General features: G+C 42.8%; 1 protein-coding gene across 1 annotated transcript in view; it reads left to right on the forward strand.

The window, feature by feature from the left end:
* The window catches only part of SERPINI1 (serpin family I member 1), a 53,085-nt gene that overhangs the window by 30,719 nt on the left and 895 nt on the right, over nt 1-21,471 (forward strand). Inside the window, exons 7-8 of the mRNA XM_042458536.1 lie at nt 10,176-10,262; nt 14,891-14,980. Of these exons, the coding sequence (XP_042314470.1) occupies nt 10,176-10,262; nt 14,891-14,980 (177 nt within the window). The remainder of the gene's footprint in view (nt 1-10,175; nt 10,263-14,890; nt 14,981-21,471) is intronic.

The raw sequence follows: 21,471 nt of genomic DNA on the forward strand, positions 1-21,471 counted from the left end.
TTCCCATTTATGGATATCCCCCTTCCTCATGCCTTTTGTCTTCTCACCTGATGTTTCATGCCAATTTGTATTGGGTGGCTCAATGTAGCAATAAGCACAATCCAGGGAGTTGGCTTATAGCCTGCACAGCCACCAGCAGAAAATTACAAGGTCAGCTCCATGCGGAGATGGAAGAAGGCTGCAAGGAATAGTGATGGGGCTCATTTTTCCTGCTTGCACATTCTAAAACTACACAGATTACACAGGGATCCTTACCTGTTAACTGAAAGTCATTATTCTTGTAAGGATTTAAATTTCTGATACTCTGTACCTAGTTATCTTCTCAATTAATTGGTAGAATATTAAAAAATAGTATTGGAATTTTTATTGTATCTCATTATCTTTCAAAATCTTGGAACCTTTCGGAAGCTGTTTTCACTGTATTTCATTGTCTCTCAAACTCTTGGAATCCCTTTGGAAGCTTTATTTTTTCTCAGCAGAAAAAAAGGTGCTATACATATTTAAAAACTGTATTGTGAACATATTAACAACAGGGGAGAGCTTCAGATTTGTCCTCTCCTTGCCCTACATCCAATTCTTCTAATATTTAAAATGAAGAATTTGAACTAGGGTTACCTTATTTATCTGAGCATGTATTTGGAAGGGGAACTAATAGAGTACATCCTGCAACTCTAATCTAATCCAGAGCTGGGAGAGCACAATTAGGCAGTAGCCCAGCAATTCAACAGCTGCCAGCTTGGCATTACTCTCTCAGTAACACATACATTGGAGGGAGAAACCATGTGATTTCCACCTGTCTGCATAGCACACCCAAAGGAAAAGACACTAGGGTTAGGCCCAGGGTATTTGAAGACCATCTCTCAAAATGTGAGCCTTCCCAGTCCCTGAGATCTAAGGTAAGACCCTTCATTCAGTGTTAGCACTTTCACAAGTATGACTGTGGGGATGTGAGAAAAGGCCTTCTTGGTAGCTCTGGAACCCTTCTTAGGGAATCCTTGTGTTTGGTAGTCAAAGGGGCTGAGCAGACAGGCCAGGATAGCATGAGAATTCAGGTAGCAGAGGAGAGGTGGCTTCCTTCTATCTATTTGGGGTCACTTCAGGGGATATCTACTTCACTCTTATCTGAAGCCAAAGGACCTAGTGTCCCCTGTGTTCTCTCCTGATCAGACTTTTTCCCCTACCCATCTGGTTTAGAAACAGAAATCTCCTTGGTCATACTTTTATATGATCTGCTGTCAGAAGATAATGCTTGAAGAATTACTGATTATTATACTGAGTCAGAGTCAGATTTATTTTATTTCCCTATGTCACAAAGACCATTATAAAATTTTATATTAATACAATATGTCTGGTAAAACAAAAGAGTTTTTACTAGATCTGAATCAAGGAAATCCTCTGAAAGACAGAAAGTTAAAAGTACAGCAAATCTTGGTGTGTGAAGAGGTACCAGACAATCTATAGGTGTTTTGGGCCTCTTTCGCCGTGCCATCGCTCCTTGGATCAATGGTGGGCAAAATTCTGCTCACAGACTAGATGTGGCCCCTAGGACGATTTTTTTTTACTTACCAGAAAACCCAAAGAGTCTAAAAAGAATGCAAAAATGTTGCAAAAACATTGCTCCTCCCCACTTCAAAATGCCCAAAATCACCCCAAGAGGATGTGGATAGCATTTCCACCATATTTTTGAGGACTTTAGAGTTAAAAATCCCTTAAGAGTTGTTTTTTAAAGGCCATGTTTTTCACCAAAAAATAAAATTGGTCTAAAATGCTCTATAATGGCATTTTATTTTCTACAATATGTGCCCAGGAAAGGGCTTTTATGATGCATGAAGTGAACAGAAGATGACATTTGATCCTGTTTTTTTTAAGACCTCACCGGGGTCCAAACTGGCCTAGGAAGATTCAGAAATATTATGAGGGTTTGTGCTCTATAGGCTATTTAGAAACATTTGGGGGAAAACATGGTTTTTAGTGTATATGTAGAAGCAAGTACAGAGAGGCGGGGTATAGATCTCTCCAAGGTCTCCTTGGAGTCCCCTAGACTTCCACAGTTATTTACCCCTGCCTTACATAGATGGGGAAGAACAGACTGAAGGGCCTAAGGATTGATGCCAAAATAAGCATAGTATAATCCAGTTAGAATGCTGTGGTTCTAGCAGGAAGCATGCTCAAGCCCATGAGTCCATCTAAATTGTCTTATCTCTCTGGAAAGTCATGCAGTCTAGTAACTAATAATCATAGGGTTATGTACATCTCTAGCATCCTGACAGTTGACCTACATTCTGAGCCAAATAGTTGTTTGTTTCTCCTTTCATGAATTTGCATAGTCCATTTGTTACCATGCTGCTGTTTATGGTTACTCCTAGTGGCAAAATGTCCAACAGATATACTCTTCTTTCTGTGTGCTTTTAAATTAGCTGCATGCTCAGTTTAATGTACTGCTGTGCAATTCTAGCAATTCTAAAGGGAGAAAAATACAGAAAAGGGTTTTTTCCCCACTTTTTTCCACTCTGCTCACAATTTTGTATACCTTTGCTCACATTTTCTCACAGCTTTTATTCAGACATAGAGTGTGTACCATGCCCATGGTCACCCAATGGATTTTCATGGCTTTTGAACCCTGGTCTCTTGGAGCACAAGCGCAACACTCAAACCACTACACCACATGACTCTCAAATGACTAAGATTATTTGTATTATTCTGTCCAGTAAGCTGGAAATGTCTAATGTTCTTAAATCTTTATAGCCATGGTATTAGGCTTCTGGTCAACCATTATTGTGTTGGGCAGATTGCCAGTCCTAACGAATTCTACTGTTTAGAATGTTCCTTTTGCCCAAGGTGATCTGATAGTAGGGAATGTCTCTGTGTTTTTAAAATTTGATGCCCATCTGGGCTTGTAGAAGGTGACTCACCTTTATCTAAAGAGAATAAGCAGAGGATTGGTAAAGCTTAACTGGAACATAGTTTCTTGTGGGTTTTTCGGGCTATGTGGCCATGTTCTAGCAGAGTTTCTTTCTGGCGTTTCACCAGCATCTGTGGCTGGCATAGAAGATGCCAGCCACAGATACTGGTGAAACTTCAGAAAGAAACTCTGCTAGAACATGGCCACATAGCCCGAAAAACCCACAAGAAACTATGGATGCCAGCCATGAAAGTCTTCGACTTTACATTAACTGGAACAGCTCAATTTGCTCTCTAGAGGATCTTCTGTGATGGATAGTGGTTTCCATGTGAGTGGAGTGATAATCTTAATCCGAAGCAGGTTCAACATGGATGGCTCCTTTAAAGGTCAGACTACAGCCCAGAATGGATTCATTGACACAGTGACATCGAGGCCATGAGACGGATCCCCCATTTATGTTCTTGTAAATATGGCACCAGTTTTGTATTTAATGTGGTAGCTGTAAGCAGCCCATCTATCATAGAACAATAGTGGACTGACAGGTGGAGCATTCAACATTTCCTCTACCAATCTTCTTGGTAAAGGCTGATTTTAAATGTATTCAGTTGAGAAGTGAGAAGCATATACAGTACTTCCAGGCTTCACTACCCCTGCAGACACTAAAGAAAGACAAGCTTTTAATCTCTTTGCAGCCTAGTAAACTTTTTTTGCAGACTGCTAAATTTTGTAGGCTCTTTTACAAACCTTTTCCTTCCAGTCATTTCTTATCCAAAGGAAAATTAACTAAATCCAGAAGTGCTATCTTTAGAATTTACCAGCACAAAGAAAAAGAGGAAGCACATAAACTAAAAGGTACTCTGTGCCTTTACCCATATTTTCAGTTATTCTAGCACCCTATAAAAATTGTGTTCTACTCTGAGTGTAGGTGGGTTTTCCCCCACTTTCTTCTGTAAGACTATACGTTCTGGAAAAAAGACAAGGGCTTTTGTATATGTGTGTTTGATTAGCAGATCTTCAACAAATTTAGTCATATAGGGTGGACCCTCAGTCAATCACATCTTAAGTTGAGTTTTGAATGTCACATTTCAGCATGCATGTTGTTTTGTAGTAAGGATGGGTCTCATAACATGATCCAGCAGCAGCAGCTATTGGTGTCCCTACATAATTATCTGAAATTAGTACACTCTTTAGTAGAAAGTCTAAGCTTTGGAACCTGGACAGGATGCCCATTGGGATAAATGTTGCCCGCCTCTCTCACTTTAGTAGGGACAACTGGTTCTTTTTGTACTGACCATGTTGTTTGCAGAACTGGACCCTCTACTGATGTGCATGAGGTAGCCCTAGTGAGTAAGCAGGGATACTATGCCCATCAGAACTCCCATATTTTCAAAAAGTCCCTGCATTTGAGTATTTAAATGCAGTTGTTGTGTGTTTATGAAATCCATGGCCCAAAATTTTGATGATGACCACTATAACGGAAAGGCACTCCATATGCATTTTCATTGATGTTCCTCCTTCAAAACATATTGAAAGTATCCAGCGCAATATTGGTATGACCAATTTGTCACCTGGAGGTAATTCATATGGTGATAAACCTCTCCTTGTTTATCTAGTCTCGTCCTTGGATTACAAATATTTGAAGCCTTACTAACTTGGTAGAAGGAGCTCAGATTTACTGTCCATTGACATAATGTTTGGGAAGCTAAGGTTACCTCCACACCACAATAAGGTAGGAGATTAGGACTTTGCAGAAGGACAACTCTGCACACATCAAAGGTGCTACCTTGTAACCAAGAATTGGAACAAGTGGCTCTTCAGATGCTGGTGAACTGAAGCTCCTATCATTCCTCTCCATTGGCTCCTGGGAGTTTCTGTCCAACAATTTCTGGAGGGCAACAGATTTTCTACTCCTCCTTTAAACATTGCTGCTTTGTAGAAGCTGCTTTTGTCTGGTTTCATCCCACAGACATGACATTCAGAGGCCTGTAAGAGTGGTCAGCCAAGCGAATCCCTTAATGTCCTGATTCCACTAGGCAGCATTTCATGTTAAGGATGAACAGTCTGGCTTGTGAGCTTTACAGGCTTTCATATATTATTGCCATACACTCTTAAGACAAATCCACAAGAAACCATCTCTCACAGCACAGCTCTTAGAACCAAATAAGACTTGATATTTGTCACAAGGTTTGCCCTTCCATAACTGTTTATGCTGTGGGGGAGGGCGATTGAGCTGGATCCGGGCAATGGGGGAGGGAATCTCAAGCACATACTGTTCATATTTCAAGGATAAAAGGTGATAGTTCTAGCCACTTTGCTCTGACCTCTCTGGTTGATGAATTTTTAACATGTTTTTAAAGATACCAATATCAGCATTTTTTCTACAGCATTTCCCACAAAATGTCAGGTATTTGAGAAAAGTTAGTTTTTTTCATTGCAGTTCCCAGAACCCTCCAGCCAAGGGGGCCATTTGTGATATGGGCTTGGCCTCTGATACTACAATATGTGACTTGCCATATCACTCACCAATATGGCCTTCAAGTCTTACATTACCTGCCCTGATGTATAGTTCTCTCTCTCTCTCTCTCGGGAAACTAAAGACCACAAGTAGAGCATGTAAAAGTTATTGTTGCTGTAATCTCTATTTATATCCCACTTTTTTCCTGGCATAGTTCCAAGTCAGCTAACAACAAGTGAGCACAAAGTACAGCTAAAAAACTATTACCATAATACAAAAGTCGAAAAGAACAAGCAACAATTCTGTTCAAAAACACTAGTTAAAAACAGTTTTAAAACACACTTAAAATGTAGTAAAAAATACAGACATATATATCCCATTACAAGTTCAGTCTGCTGCAGCAATTTAAAAGGGTAATGCATGACTATATGAAAATATCTTTGTCAGCAGAAAGACAGCCGGGAGGGGGCTGGCTGAATCTCTAGTGGGAATTCCATAACTAAGATATAGGCTTGATCCACACTGCAGAAATAATCCCCTTTGACACCACTTTAATGGCCATGGATCCATCATATGGAACTCTGGGATTTGTAGTTTGTTGTGGCACCAGAACTGTCTAACAGAGAAGGCTAAATATCTCACAAAACCTCAAATCCCAGAATTCCATAGCATTGAGCCATAGCAGTTAAAATGGTGTCAAACTGGACTACAATGACTACACATAACAGCACTAACATGTATACATGGACTCTGACAAAGTCAAAACATAAAGCTCTCGTTTTCCATTCACACCATTTCCAGGTTTCAGGAAATTATTTTTCTTACATTTCCTCTTAATCTATAGTTATATGCCAATAACCTAACTTCCACCTAATATCTTAACACACTTTTATTTAGCTTCTGTAATGTGCTGATGCAGTGAGTCCTGGGACTGAGCTATAAACCACAAAAACAGCCTTGAATTAGGTTTACATTTCATCCCAGAGATGAATGTTTTCTAGAAGAGTTATACTTTCTTGCTTCTTTACCTTATCAAAGCCAAGAGAGAACCTGAAAGCCACATACTTTTTTTTTTCTGGGACAAATTAACTCCTCCACCATTAAAAGATTACGTTATTTATAGTAGTGCATTAAGCATAGAAAAGATTAATGGGCTCCGCGTTAGTGCTCCTCGTTTTTCTCCATGAATAAAGGAGACATCCCAGGTGGTGCTAGAAAGGTTGTTCACTGTTTGCTTTATTAAATTAAATACCTAGCAATCGTTTTGAAGCTTTCTTTTTGAAAGGCTATCCTTGAATTACTTGGAGATCTACCTTGGTGCTGTTACATTTCTCACAGATGCTGGTTTCCTTTTTAATTATCAGCCAGGCAGGAATATGAAAGGGACTGCAAGATTCCTTTCCTCTTGCCTCCCTGTTGCTTTAAAAATGTTTTGTCTAAGCAGGTGGGCTAACATATGAGTACAGTATAAGTTATTGCTTTTGCTTTTGACCATGTATTCCTGATTTAGAGTGTGATGGTCCAATGGCTTTGGTTCAACAGCATCTGCTCCCTTTTGAGTTAGTGCTAATGAATTGGTTTGTAAGGACCTGTTCCCCTTCTTACATTTGTTTTGAATGTGTTCATTTGTTTGGATTTGGTGGCAAAGGACATAGTTCAGTGAGAACCCCAATTCAAAACCTGTCCTCTCCACCTACTGGGATCACCAGATGATTTCTGATTGTGTGCCTTCAAGTCAACTTTGACTTATGGTGACTCCCATCACAGGAGGTTTGCTGTTGCCTTTCTCTAAGGCTGAAAGAGTCTGATTTGCCCAAGATTACCAACTGGGTTTCCATGGTTGTATGGGCATTTCACCCCTGGTCTCCCAAGTTCCTTGTCCAAAACTCAAACCAGTACAGCATGCTGGCTCCCCATCAGATGATACATAGTAGGAAAGACCTCTGTCTGTGACACTGGCTAAGTTCATCTCATCAAAATAAATAGAGCTCAGACTGTAGGTAGACCTGGACATCACTTCCCAGAAGTCACAGCAAGTCATACCTAATGGTCAGGGATTCAATGGGTTTTAGTCCAGTAGCATCTGTGAATCAAAGGTTTCAGAACTGCTGGTCAGATCTGATTCAGTACTGTATATGGTAATTTCCAAAGGCTCTGAACATTTGAAGCTGTGTGTAGCTGAGGAAGCACAACATATTCTAAGCTTGGGAGTTTGGACAAGAAAGGATTAACAGAACTAGATGTAGTTGGAAACACTATTAAGCAGAGTCAAAGTGACCTGGCCCATGCTTTTTAGTATTATACATTTTTTTTCCACAGGAGAATCTTCTAACACAGTGGTTCCCAAATTTTGTTCCTCCATTTGTCTTAGCATTCAACACCCAGTAGCTCTAGCCAACTAGACGAATAGTCAGGAATTATGGGAGCTGCAGTCCAAATCATCTGCAGGACCAAAGGCTTGAAACCACTATTGTATCATGAGAAGACATGACTGATTACAAAAACAATATAGGCCCTCCGTATTGGCGGACTTGCCATCCAGCATCCATGGGTGGCAGGCATGTGGAGGGGGGAGAGGAGGAGGAATGAAGATGTGATGGTAGCAGGGAAGAGGAGAGAGGAAGAAGACGTCGAGTTGGAGGTGGTGGCAGGAAGGAGAGAAGGAGGAGAAAGACCCAGTAGGAAGGAAGGTCTGAGGGAGGCCCTGCTTCCTGGGAGTGTGCTCTGGGGCCAGCTCTTCCCCCCACCTGAAGCCTACCTTGCTTTCCTCTCCTCCTTCAACTCCTTGTCCTTTTTGTGACCCAGCAGGCATGGCGGGGCCTAGAGGGACAGAAATTGGAGCAGTGGAGCCTCAGCAGGGCTGGAACCAAAAGGAACCATGAGGTCATTTGGATAGACCCCAGAACCTCCCCTGGGAAGCGGCACTCCAGAGCACCACCTTCAGACCTTCTTTTCTCCCAGTTTTCCAGCCCCAAAAGACACTCAAGGCTTTTGGTTCCCACCACTCCCATCAGGCCTTAATGAGCTCTCCTCCAGTTTTGTCTGTTCCCCTGTCCATAGGGCTCCCTCTTTCCCACAGTGCATGAACAATGAGGTGGTCAGAGGAGCTTGTCCAGGCCTGATGGGGGTGATGGGAACCACATGCCTTGGGTGTCTGTTGGGGCTGGAAGACCTGGGAGGAAGGAAGGTCCAAGGGTGGTGTTCCTGAGGAGAGGTTCTGGAGTCCAGCTGAATGACCTCGTGGTCCCTTTCAGCTCCAGCCTCGCTGAGGCTCTGCCACCATGATTCCTGTCCCTCCAGACCTTGCCTTGCCCACTGGATGACAGGAGAAGGAAGAGGAGTTGGAGGAAAAGAGAAAGGTGAGGTAGGCTTTGGGTAGCTAGGGAGCAAAATGCCATTGGCTCTAATCATGGCGCGGCCATGGAGCCGTACCACCATTGAAGTTAATGGGACTTGAGCATCTGCAGATTTTGGCATCTGCGGGGGGATCCAGAATAGATTCCCTACAAATACCAAAGGCAAGCTTTAATATTTGGTAAGGTGGAAAGCAGTAGGAAAAGAGGATAACTATATTCCAATTGGAAAGACTCACTTGAAGCCACTGCCCTGAGCAAGGGTGTTGATAACAGGGTGAGTTGGAGGTCTCTTATTTATCAGGTCACCATAATTCGAAGTCAACTTGATGGCAATTAGCAACATTGTTTCCATAAAGCTCTCCACTTTCTATCTAGGGGAGGGCTGGGCAAAGCAGAACCTATGGGCTGTAAATAGCCCTTGATGCCCCCAAAGCTCCCAAAAATATTTTTAAAATTTCATGCAGTTTTCCAAACACACCCAAAAGGCTCAAAACTGCTGCAAAGTGCTCTCCACTCCAAGTCACCTACATACCTAAAAAAGAAACCCCTCAGCAAAACAAGGTTAAAAATCAGCTGAAATTGAAACCAAAAATGATGTCACTTCATTTTCAATTTCAATTTCAACAGAATTTTCATCTTTTTTGCTTTGGTGTGTGTGTATGTTTAAGAAACATCATTCATTTCTGGTTGTGTTGGGTACATTAGCAAGGTGCGCTCCACCACCACCACAATTGACCACTCCCAGTTTATGGTTGGTCTGACTAGTGAATATACAGTGTTTTAAATAGATTATCATCTGGAGGCAGACTAGATGTCCTTTAGGTATAATATTTGCTCTGTGTTCTATAAAACAAGAAATCTCTTCAGGATTCTTTTCAGCTGATTCAGTGCAGATGTGAGCATTATTTTTTCTTTACTTCCTCCCTTTCTTTACTTTTTAGCATATTCTTCTTTGATCTGTCATACACATACACCATAGTTAAGAACTACCTTTCTGCAGTGTCTGTTCTTAGCTCTTATCATCTGTCCCAAACATAGGTGGGAAATCGACGAGGGTGACTTGAGTCAGAAGGAAGTGTCATACACAAACATCTTGAACCAGCACTAGTCATCTGAATGGAGTAGAAGAGCATGAAAATGTAAAGATAGTATTCATTGCTAAAACAGTAGTTCTCTCCTGTCTGTTTATGTTTATTTGGTGGTACTTTCTGTTGTGTTCTGTGTAATGCACAGAATTTGGATATTTAAAATTGCAGATTGTAGGAGAAAGAGAACTAATAACAGATTAACTTCTACCATATAATCCCAGTGAAATGAATGGCATCCATCCACATTAGTTTCCAGTTGTAAATTTATGCCAAACCCCCATTTTTCTCTGATGTTAGCAGAAATGGATTAACGGATCTTGGGTGAAAATCCTGCATGTATTTCTTATTATTCATTCACCTTTTTTCTCTTCCAGACAACAAAGACCTTTACCTTTCAAAAGCAGTTCACAAGTCTGTTCTTGAAGTTAATGAAGAAGGCTCTGAAGCAGCTGCTTCCTCAGGTACATACTTTCTCACACTGTAAATTTAATGACAGGCACAAGCTCTTAGCTAGAATAATATACTGGTTAACAGTAGGGATTAGATTTGAAAATATTTTTTAAAATGGTAAAAAACAGTGTTGAGAAACCCTGATAAATAGGATTTATGAGAATATTTACAGTTTGGGATTTACTCTGCACAAAATTTGCATGTGGTTGCTTTGCACAGAAAAAATAGCATTTTCTGCACAAAAATTGGCATTTCAGGATTTTCTCTGCCAAAAATATTTCAACATAGAAATATTGTTTCCCATGCAGAAAATGCTGTTTCCTGCATCAAAAATGCTATAATTAGGAATTTACTCTACATAAAATTTACACATGGTTGATTTCTGCACAGGAAAACAGTATTTCTGCATAGAAATATTATTTTCTGTGCAGAAAATGCTATTTTCTCTGCAAAATAACTATGTGTAAATTTTGCACAGAATCAGTCTCAAATTACGAAAAAGCTTTGGAAAACTGCACAATTTGGAAAGACTTCATCATGCTGGAAGAAAATAGTTTAAATTCCTTGTTGCCTTCCTTGAGAGGAAACATAAGTAAAGAGTTACATCCCTAGTTAAGAGCATGATCTAAGAGCTAGAAAGTCCTGAATTCAAATCAATGTGCTTTTAGGAAATTAATGAAATTACAGGAGAGTTGTATGTGAAGTTCCCTGTATATTTTGAAAAACAGTTGCTGCTGCCATTGCTGCTACAAGTATTGTTTGCACATTAAATAAGCCTTCTATTAAATCAAGAAGTCATGGTAGAGCCAATATGAATGGCATTTTCAGTGTGGCTCTAAATCAGCCTTCTCCAACCTGTTGCCATCCAGGTGGCCCAAAGCTCCCATGATTCCCTGCCAGCCTAATCAAAGGTGATGGTGGCTGGGGATGATAGAAAGTGTAGCCCCACACATCTGGAGGACAACAGGTTGGGGAAGATTGGTTAATATAACGTAATCTGCAGTTTTGGCACCTACTAGAAATAACTGGAGCTGTTGGGTTGGCCAATACAGATGTGACTAGAAAATTTGTTTCATTTTTCTAATTAGATCTTAGCAGAATTTGTAAATTCCTTCATCAAGTCAACAAAAAGAACATGAGATTTTCTTTTGAAAAAATGAAATTGGTGGGGGAAGCAAAAGTGACATATTTGTCCATCTGTATGTATCCATACTTTTGAGACAAGTGGCCAAACCTGGCTCCACCATACAAAGTCTAATGTGTCAAACTAGGCCACCATCTTTCATCCTCTGGTTCTCCTCTAGCAGAATAATAAGTGAGCAACAACTTAGTAGCAATGCACCATTGGAAGTGTTATTTACAGGCAGCTTTGATTATTAACCAGAATACTTTATTCCCGTATGCTTTCTAGCTATTAGCCCATCTTTCCCATAGGTATGAGGCACTTATTCATTTAGAACTTAAACTTCAGATATTACTTGAGCAGTATCTTTTGGCACTGTTGCATAATGTCTAAATGGGAATTAAAGCATACTGCTTTTTAAAATAACAACCACCTGTCTGTTGAATAATTGTTAAATGGCCATCCCAACTCTGTGTGCTTTTTGGAATTGTGGTGTGCGTGCATAATTTAAATTGTATACTCAAAGGTTCTGTAGCTGCTCCTGCTCCTGTTCCTCCTGGAACCTTGGATTCCATTGGTGCTTGCACAATGTTCCACCAACACAGTACCATGGGGAGGATAGAGCTAACTCTATATGGGAACATTATATTGGAGCACTATTGCAGCTATAGAATAAAGCATAAGATTAGACTATGAGATAGTTTTGGTTCTTAATTACCTGGAAACAGTGGAGGAATGTGTTTGCATTTGGATAATGGCACTGTATATGAATAATGGATCAGAGGCTGGCTTTCTAACAATTATGGAAAGCCCAGATGGTCAAACCATTTGCTTGTCAGTTGCAAATATTGGGTGTTTTTTCCAATAGAAAATAATTTTCTGTTGCTTCTTTAATCTGTATCGTGAATTGATCTCCCCAGGTGCTACATTTTTTGTAAGGAAAAAGCCAGCTCTCTTTATGATCAGCTCTATTCCCAGCTGACCAGAGCAGCACATTCTCCTAGCTGTACAAACGCCTATTACTCTCATGCCTGGGCATGTCTGGACATATTTTTTTTCTTTCTTACCCTCCTCCTCCCCAATATGTCAATGCAATAAAAATAAAAGTTAATAAAATGCTTCAAAATCATAAAGCTCTAGAGGGGAGTTATTAAAGGTTTCAAAATTTAATTAAAACTAAACCCTGTCTTGCTGCTAATATGTTTGGCCCAAGGCATTCCCTTTGTGTACCAAGTATAAAAAATTAAATCTTCTCACCCTAAGACCTCTCAGCCACAGATATCTGAGGAATACAAGTTCTCATCATTCTGGACTATTTTTAGCTCTATCATTTCTTCTGCTGCTCAATCTTTGGATTGTCCATGGATTTATTACATTAGGACACACTGATCGTTCCTTGACTGCAACTGATGCAATGAAGGCAGAGATTTCTATTGCAAAGGAATAGTGCAGAGTGGCTTTAAGTGTCTCCCTCTGCAGGCATTCAGTATAAATAATTGAAGAGGTTCTCATGCAAAGACAGACAAGTCTTGCCCCCTAGATATACCACATAGCCTTCACAACTGACTTATGTCAAATGTAAGTCTGAATGGGCCCTACCTCCCTTTATGGGGATAAGAATCAGGGTCTGTGTCTGTGTGGCAAGAACCCATAACATCTACATAACCATTGGCCAAACATCACTATGTGTATAGGTTATATCACTGATTGATTTTTGTTTGTATTTGTTAAATGGCCAACACAGCTACCCCTGAATGCCAGACTGATGTTTGGCTCATGGTATGGATGACAGCATCCTAGGCACAGAGTCAACTAAACTGTGCATGAATGTCGCTTCACACATTCATATTGAACAGATGAAGATGGTTAGTGGCTCTTCATTAACCATGGTTAACAAATCAGGAAGAAGCTGTACATCCACATTCCTGTCTAGAATAAATTCTTGCATAATAACCAAATGTCTGGCACTGTTAAAGCGAATCTTAAACCCAGATCAGAAATAACAAATTGAAATAGCTCTCATATCTTCCATTGTGGAAACCTTGATTTAGTGTTAACCTTGCTTAAGGTCATCCTTGAGGAATTGCTTAGTCACAGGTAACTAGGTAGCTGGATGAATTTGCTTCAGTAAATGAAACTGAAAACATCCAGGACACATGGGGTTATGGTGGGCATTTCTACCATGTTTGTAGGCCCCTTCCAGAGGTCAAAAAATTCAAAAAAATTTAAGGTTTTTTTTTGCCCCAAAATAACCCCCCAAATGCCCTCTAGTAGGTGTGATGGGCATTTCCACAATGATTCCAGTCTGTGGCCCAGTTATAGTCTCAGGAGAGATCTTTCTTGAAACATGAAATGACGTCTGCCCCTTTCATGCTTTAAAAAAAACCAGTCTATTAGGCCTAAAATGATTCAGCAGACCCAAAAACATGGTAAAAATGTCCCCATATGCCCTTAATGGCATTTGGGGGCAAATAAATGATTTGTATTCCAGGAGCAGGTGCTGTGGGGGACTGCATCCCCTAGCCTTCCACAGTTGCCCATTCCTGGTTTAAACGTATTAAATCAGTCTTTACTCTTAAACATTGCAAAAAATGTTCTGCACTGTTCATAATTCATTTTATTTACCTTGTATTATAGGATGAGATACACATATTTTAATAAAATAAATAAAATACTGCCTTAATGCCCTGCTTGTGAACTTCCTAGTGTCCTTTGGTTGTCCGCTGTGAAACAGAAGATGAATTTGATGAACCCTTGGTCTGAATTAGCAATTAGGTTTTTGTGCTTGGATGAAGAAATTTGGAGAGTGTATGTATCTTTGGAAGACAGGCTTCCAATATGTCAACCCCAGAGCACATAAGCTTAATATTGCATTTGCCCCAGTCTCTAAAGAATAATATAGCCCTTGTGTGTAAACTTTTCAGCATCAGTGGTATGATAGTTCCATCCATAAACCCATCAGCAAAATGTCATCTCTTTTTAAGTGACCAGAATAATTTTGTACTTTCATTTGTACTGAATATTTTTTTACTCAGAATGTAGACTTCACAAAACTAAGACTGGGATGCATGCAATGACCATGAACCAGTAGAAGGAGCAAGGAATATGTTTTGTTGTGTGTATTCGACCTTTGCATACCCTAACTCCTCTGGATTGCGGAACATAATCTATTTCTTTTGAAAAGGAATGGCCATCATAACTCTCTTCCAAAGACCTGCTTCTTTTGTAAGTTATAAGCCGTTCTCTTAGCTGTAGAAATAAATTGCCCCACGACCAGTTGTTAATCATTCCCAGAGTATAACTAGGCACATCCATTTCTTTCCAAGTCCCTTCATTTTAGATTGGATTGTGAACTCTCTGTCTTGTTGACAATCAGTGTTGGCAAAGGAGATTTTTAATTTCTGTTTGTGCACTTTCCATTGGTGGCATGGCACTAAAGAGAGCAAGATATGGTATGAGAGGAATATTGCTGAACTGTCTCAACTTTACTTCTTTGTCTTCTCTTCACCTCTTCAGGAATGATTGCCATTAGCAGAATGGCGGTGCTGTACCCACAGGTTATAGTGGATCACCCTTTTTTCTTTGTGGTTAGGAGCAGAAGAACAGGTGAGTGCATCAGTCTCTCTTAGGTTTACTTTCTTAGTCCTGTTGAATCTTCTCTAGAATCTTAGGTAGCTGCCATATACCTGGGACTGTCCTTAGCATTAAATGGCATGAGGTAACTATATCTGCTAGCAGATCTTGTAGTGCCAACATGCTAAAGCAATGCATGCTGTGTTTTCACATTTCCCTGTGTCACCACTTGTGTTGGCCGTGTCCCATTTCCAGTGCTGCTGTAAGATTTAGCTCCCAGACGTAAGAATTTTATGTGAAATGCGGAGAAATGTCCTTCCGGACAGGCCTTAAAATGTCTGGGACCATCCCTACAGTTGCTGATGTCACATCTTTAGGATCACAGGCAGGAATCTTTGGCTTTACCTGCAATTCTGTGAATCTCAACCTGGGAGGAAGTCCCACCAAAATCACTTAGCAGACACAATCTTGGATTGTGTATTTGTAAAGCAAAAATAATGCAGACAACCATTCACAAGGTAGTTTTTCAAAGATAAACTGGTAAATGGTAAAAAAAAACCACCAAAAAAATTATAATAAAGCCAGCATGGTGTAGTGGTTTGACTAGGACTCTGGAGACCAGGATTCAAATCCCACTTTGGCCATGGAAACCCACTGGGTGACCTTGGGCAACTCACATTCTCTCAGCCTCAGTGGATGGCATTGGAAAACCTGCCTGAACAAATCTTGCCAAGAAAACTCCATGATAGGGTGACTTTCAGCCCCCCAGACTCCCTAGACATCCTTTTTCTAACAAAAAATATATAAATTGCCTCTTCTGGAACCTTTTAGTGAACCCTTTTAAATATGTTTTAGAAGCCATCGTTATTTTTTTTTTAAATGCCTAGAACTAGGTTTGTTCTTCCAGCTTTGATTTCTTTTTTCTTTGAGTGGGAAGTATTTCTGATTCAAGAGCATCCAGAATGTTGGTATGATTTGTTATTTATGTGCTGGACAGGAGGACCAATGTGAATTGCCTCCTCTATAATAGAACAGATTGATCTAAGAGTATACAGTGCATTGGGGGGATTGGCTTTATTTTTGGATCTAGTCAAACACTCAGCACTGCATGTGCCTTGCATTCAAGAAAGTCTCAGGCTCAATTCTCAACATAATCAATTTAAAAAGAATTTGTGGGGGTTCCTATGCTGGGGAGGAAATGACTCTGCATGAGACTTAAGAAAGCCACTTGCCAATCTAATTCAATAGCTCTGAGTGAGATGAATGAGTAATCAGACAAACAGTGCAATCCTATGCATGAATACTCAGAGGTAACACTTATTGAGTTTAGCAGGCCTTACTCCCTCTCTGATAGGTGGATATTGGACTGCACTGCAGTGTAGGTAGTGAATGAATCAGTGGTCTATATCATAGGTGAGAAACTACATGAAAGCATTTCTTCCCCCCACTACACATACACACACATACATACACACAGCTCACCATGGTTCTCCAGCAAAACCAAATATCTCTGTTTTTCCTCTGCAGTCCCTCTCAAAATGACAACAGGAAACAATAATTTTGAGAGGGTCCACAGAGAAAAAGAATGCACATATTTGGGGCAGTATTGAGTAAGACATGGGTATTTTTGCAATTTCCCCCCAATTTGTGAGCCTTTCTGTATATTTTGGCGGTAAACATTGTCAGAAATCTGGGTTGAGTTGTATTTATTTGGTGGGGGGTTGGGAGACTGGGGAAACTTCTGTGGCCATAAAAGTGGGGTCCACAAGCTGATTGTGACAGACTGTGTTCACCCTTGCTCTATATGACTGTTTAAAGTGTGTTCATCACCCTGTGCATGTTTTAGAGCTTGAAAAAGCTACTTTTGATCTACAATGTCTAAAATCCCCAGTTAGCATGACCACTGGCTATAACTGTGTCCTCGGAGCCTCTGGAGCTCACAGTTTATCCATACCCATACCCTTTGTAAATATTATGTCCATTAGCTAGCTCCCTGGTAGCCACGAAGGTATGAAGTCCGAGCAACATGGCATTCTATAGAGGTCTCTCATCTGAACCAGCCATGCTGGACCATGGGGGGGGGGGGGATTCATGCAGTACCGTAAAATATCATAATTAAAAAACATGTGTATGCATTTTTGTTCATTAAAAAGTGCAACATAAGATTAATACAAATCTAATAGTATTAATACAAAGATTACACGCCCCCTTCGCCTTCCTCGCCGGACCACCGTTGCTGCCAGAGCTGCGCCTTCTGCCGGGCGGCCTCCTCCCGGGGTGTCGGAGGTGCGCATCTGCGCACCGCCCCAGGAGTGCCGCCCACGGACTGAGGAGCACCGCAGCGGGACTCTTTTAAAACTCTTGGCACTGCTCTGGCTTTGGCGTTTGGCGGCCAGTGAGTGTTGGGCCTTTAAGGGACACCTGGGGGGAAGCCAGGGAGGAGCCCGCCAGGTGGGAGCGGCGGGTATAAACGCCGGGAAACCGGACCCTCCCTGACACGCCCCCATCGCCTTCCTCGCCGGACCACTGTTGCTGCCAGAGCTGCGCTTTCTGCCGGGCAGCCTCCTCCCGGGGTGTCGGAGGTGCGCATCTGCGCACCGCCCCCGGGAGTGCCGCCCACAGACTGGGGAGCACCGCTGCTGCGGAACTGCGCAGTTGCGCAGCTTTTTATCGGGATAGGGAGGCTTGGGTTAGCCTGAGAGCAGAGGATGCCTGGGGTGGCTAACCTCTGCTCTCCATATGGCCATAGAGGGGTGGGGGGGGGGTGGTGATAGGGGGGAAGGATGGGGGGGGGGGGGGAAGGGACAACACCATCATGAGCGGAGCTCCTATTGAGGTAGTGTGGGGCAAGGGGAGGTATGGCGGTGGGAGAAGGGATTTGCGTTCCAGGGGAAGGAGAGATCGATGCATCATATCTATCCCTCCTTCCTGTCCCTATCCCAACCTTAGGAACCTGAGGGTCGCTCCAACCGTGCCACAAACCCTGTCGCTGCTCCTGTTCAATGCCAGATCAGTAAACAACAAGACCCACATCCTCCACGACATGTTGGAGGATCAAAAGTGTGATCTGGCTTGCATTACCGAGACCTGGCTTGGGCCTGAAGGAGACGCAGTGTGGGCTCAGGCCCTGCCTGCCGGGTTCTCGGTGAAGGACCAGCGCAGGTTAGGTGGGCGGGGGTGTGTGTGTGGCCTTGATACATAGGAACACCGTGTCCCTCACCAGGAACCACATCCGACAGACGTCCCATATTGAGTGTATTTACCTGACCCTAAAGGCTAGGGACAGTCTAGGGATTCTGTTAGTGTATCGGCCACCCCGTGCATTAGCGGACTCCCTTAACAAGCTGACACAGCTGGTTGCTGAACTGATGTTGGAGACGCCCAGGCTTCTTGTCCTGTGTGACTTCAACATCTCCCTCACGGCCAGCTATGTTCCATCCAGTGCGGCTCGGGAATTCATGGAGACCATGGCGGCCATGGGCCTGTCCCAGCTGATACAGGGTCCTACGCATTGTGTGGGTAATACTCTTGATTTGGTCTTCTGTTCGGATGCGGAAAATCCGTGGGCGGAAATAACTAATATTTCCCCCCTGTCATGGACAGATCATTTCCTGGTGGAGGCTAAGATCAAGGTCTCTACCCAGATCCCCCCCGGGGGTGGTGGACCTGTTAGGATGGTCCACCCTCGAAGGCTGATGGAACCCAAAAGGTTCCAGGAAGCCTTAGAGGGGCTCATGGTTGGCAGCGACGGCGACTCTGTTGATGCCCTTACCGGTATTTGGAATACCGGTCTTTCTAGGGCTATACACAGCATCGCTCCCAAGCGCCCTCTCAGGCCTGCTTCCAAATGTAAGCCCTGGTACACGGAAGATCTCCGGGCAAGGAAGCGGGAACTGCGACGGCTAGAGTACCGTTGGCGGAAACACCTTTGCTTAGACAACAAGGCTCTCCTAGCCCAACTATTAAAGGACTACGGAGAGGCGATACGAGCAGCAAAGAATTCGTTCTATGGTGCTCGTATTGCGTCCGCAGAGTCACGTCCAGCAGAGTTGTTCAGAGTGGTTAGGGAGCTAACTCAGCTCCCTCCTGCTCTGAACCAGATCCTTGAACCTTCTAAGGCCTGCTGTGACCAATTTAATGACTTTTTTGCGGATAAAACCTCTCGTATAAGCGAAGGTCTTAATGCTGACATTCAAGCAGAACCAAGAGTAGAGGTATCCAGAGCCTCCGTGGACTCTATTAAACTGGATCGGTTTGAGTCGGTGAGTACCGAGGACGTGGACAAGATCGTCGGAAGTGTTCGGAAAACAACCTGCTCTCTCGATCCCTGTCCCTCGTGGCTAGCGGCCCAGGGGGGACCAGCGGCAACATTATTGTTGCGCCGGATTATTAACACATCTTTGAGGGAAGGGCAATTTCCATCGGAATTAAAATTGGCCACTGTAAAACCGATATTAAAAAAGCCCTCCCTCGACCCCCTGGTACACAATAATTATCGGCCAGTTTCGCTGCTGCCATTTTTGGGTAAGGTGATCGAGAGGGCGGTTGCGATCCAGCTTCAGACGGTCTTGGATGAAACTGATTATCTAGACCCATTTCAAACTGGCTTCCAGGCGGGTCACGGGGTTGAGACGGCCATGGTCGCCTTGGTCGATGATCTCCGTCTGGGCATTGACAGGGGAAGCGTGTCCCTGTTGGTGCTCTTGGACATCTCAGCGGCTTTCGATACCATAGACCATGGTATCCTACTGGGGCGCCTGGCAGAGGTGGGAATCGGGGGCACTGCGCTCCAGTGGTTCCAGTCCTACCTCTCTGGGAGGTCCCAGATGGTGCAGCTGGGAGACGTGTGCTCCGACGAGAGGCCCCTTAAAACCGGGGTCCCTCAAGGAGCCATTCTGTCTCCCATGCTCTTTAACATTTACATGAAACCGCTGGGAGAGATCATCCGGAGAAATGGGGCGCGGGGTTATCAGTACGCTGATGACACCCAAATCATTTTCTCTATGTCTCCGACTGATGCAGTGACCAAGGATGGCATCTCTCCTCTCGAGGCCTGTTTAGAGTCAGTAATGGGCTGGATGAGGGAAAACCGACTCAAGCTGAATCCAGAGAAAACGGAGGTACTTGTGATAGGTTCCCCTGGTCCAGGAATGGTGGTGGTTCCACCTGTCCTGAATGGGGTCACGCTCCCTGTGAAGGACTACGTACGCAGTCTGGGGGTGCTTCTTGACTCGTCGCTTCACCTGACCGCTCAGGTGAATGCAACTGTCAAGAGCACTTGTCATCAGCTTCGGCTTATTCGCCAGCTGCGTCCATACCTGGCCCAGAGGGACCTAGAAACTGTTGTACATGCTCTGGTAACCTCGAGACTGGATTTCTGCAATGTACTCTACATGGGGCAACCCTTATACCAAACCCGGAAGCTTCAAATGGTGCAGAACATGGCAGCCAGGCTGGTCACTGGCTTCTCCAGGGCCAGCCATATAACTCCTGTGCTGAGAGATCTCCATTGGCTGCCCATTCGCTTCCGGGCCCAATATAAGGCGTTGGTAATTACCTATAAAGCCCTAAATGGCTTGGGCCCAGGATTCCTGAAGGACCGCCTCTCCCCGTACATTCCGCCTCGCACCCTCAGAACATCTGGGCAGCATTTACTGAAGGTACCTGGGGCTAGATTATCCTCCACCACACGGAGGACATTTTCCACTGCTGCTTCAGTCCTTTGGAACATGCTGCCCACTGAGCTCCGCTTGACCACCACCCTGGCCCAATTCAGGAAGGACCTGAAAACCTTCCTGTTCCAACAGGCATTCCCCGATTAAAATCCTGTGGGCCTCCCTCCTCTTCCGTGGCCAAGAGGTTGGGCTATGGGGCTTTTTTGTCTGTTATTTTTATTGGATGGTTTGATATATTTGTATTTTAATCTTTATGTATTGTATGTATTGTCATTTTAAGCCTGTTGTAAGCCGCCCTGATCGCAGGAAGGTGCGGGATAGAAATAAAAACTTTATTTATTATTATTATTAATACAAATTCCAAAAGTAATAAGAAACATTGTCTCTCTATTTTTCTCAGTGAACATCCAGACTGGCTAAAAAGTCCCATATTTTGTTCTGTTCTTTCCTGATTTTATACTTGGTTAAAATAAATCAACCATTTTAACATCTAGCCTGCAGTTCTTGTCAGTGATTGAAATAAACTATAGTGAACCATAGAGAGATCACTTACTACAAATGGATCACTTCTCTTCTTAGGGCCACTCATGTGTAATACTGATTTGCAAGCAAATCCCCCCATGTCACTTTATTGCATGAAAAACAGTGGAGACAACAACTTAAATTAAAGCCGTGGTACTGGAAGAGTGGGTGGGATTTTAACCTTTTTTTCCCCACTGCCTTTTCTCCAGCTTAAATCACACTACTTGGGCTGCATCTCCACTGCAGAATTAATGCAATTTGACACTGCTTTAAACTGCCATGGCTCAAAGCTATAGAATGCTGAGATTTGTACTTTTGTGAGATATT

Source organism: Sceloporus undulatus, chromosome 3 (assembly GCF_019175285.1).
Source record: "Sceloporus undulatus isolate JIND9_A2432 ecotype Alabama chromosome 3, SceUnd_v1.1, whole genome shotgun sequence".
In the NCBI taxonomy this organism is placed as follows: Eukaryota; Metazoa; Chordata; class Lepidosauria; order Squamata; family Phrynosomatidae; genus Sceloporus; species Sceloporus undulatus.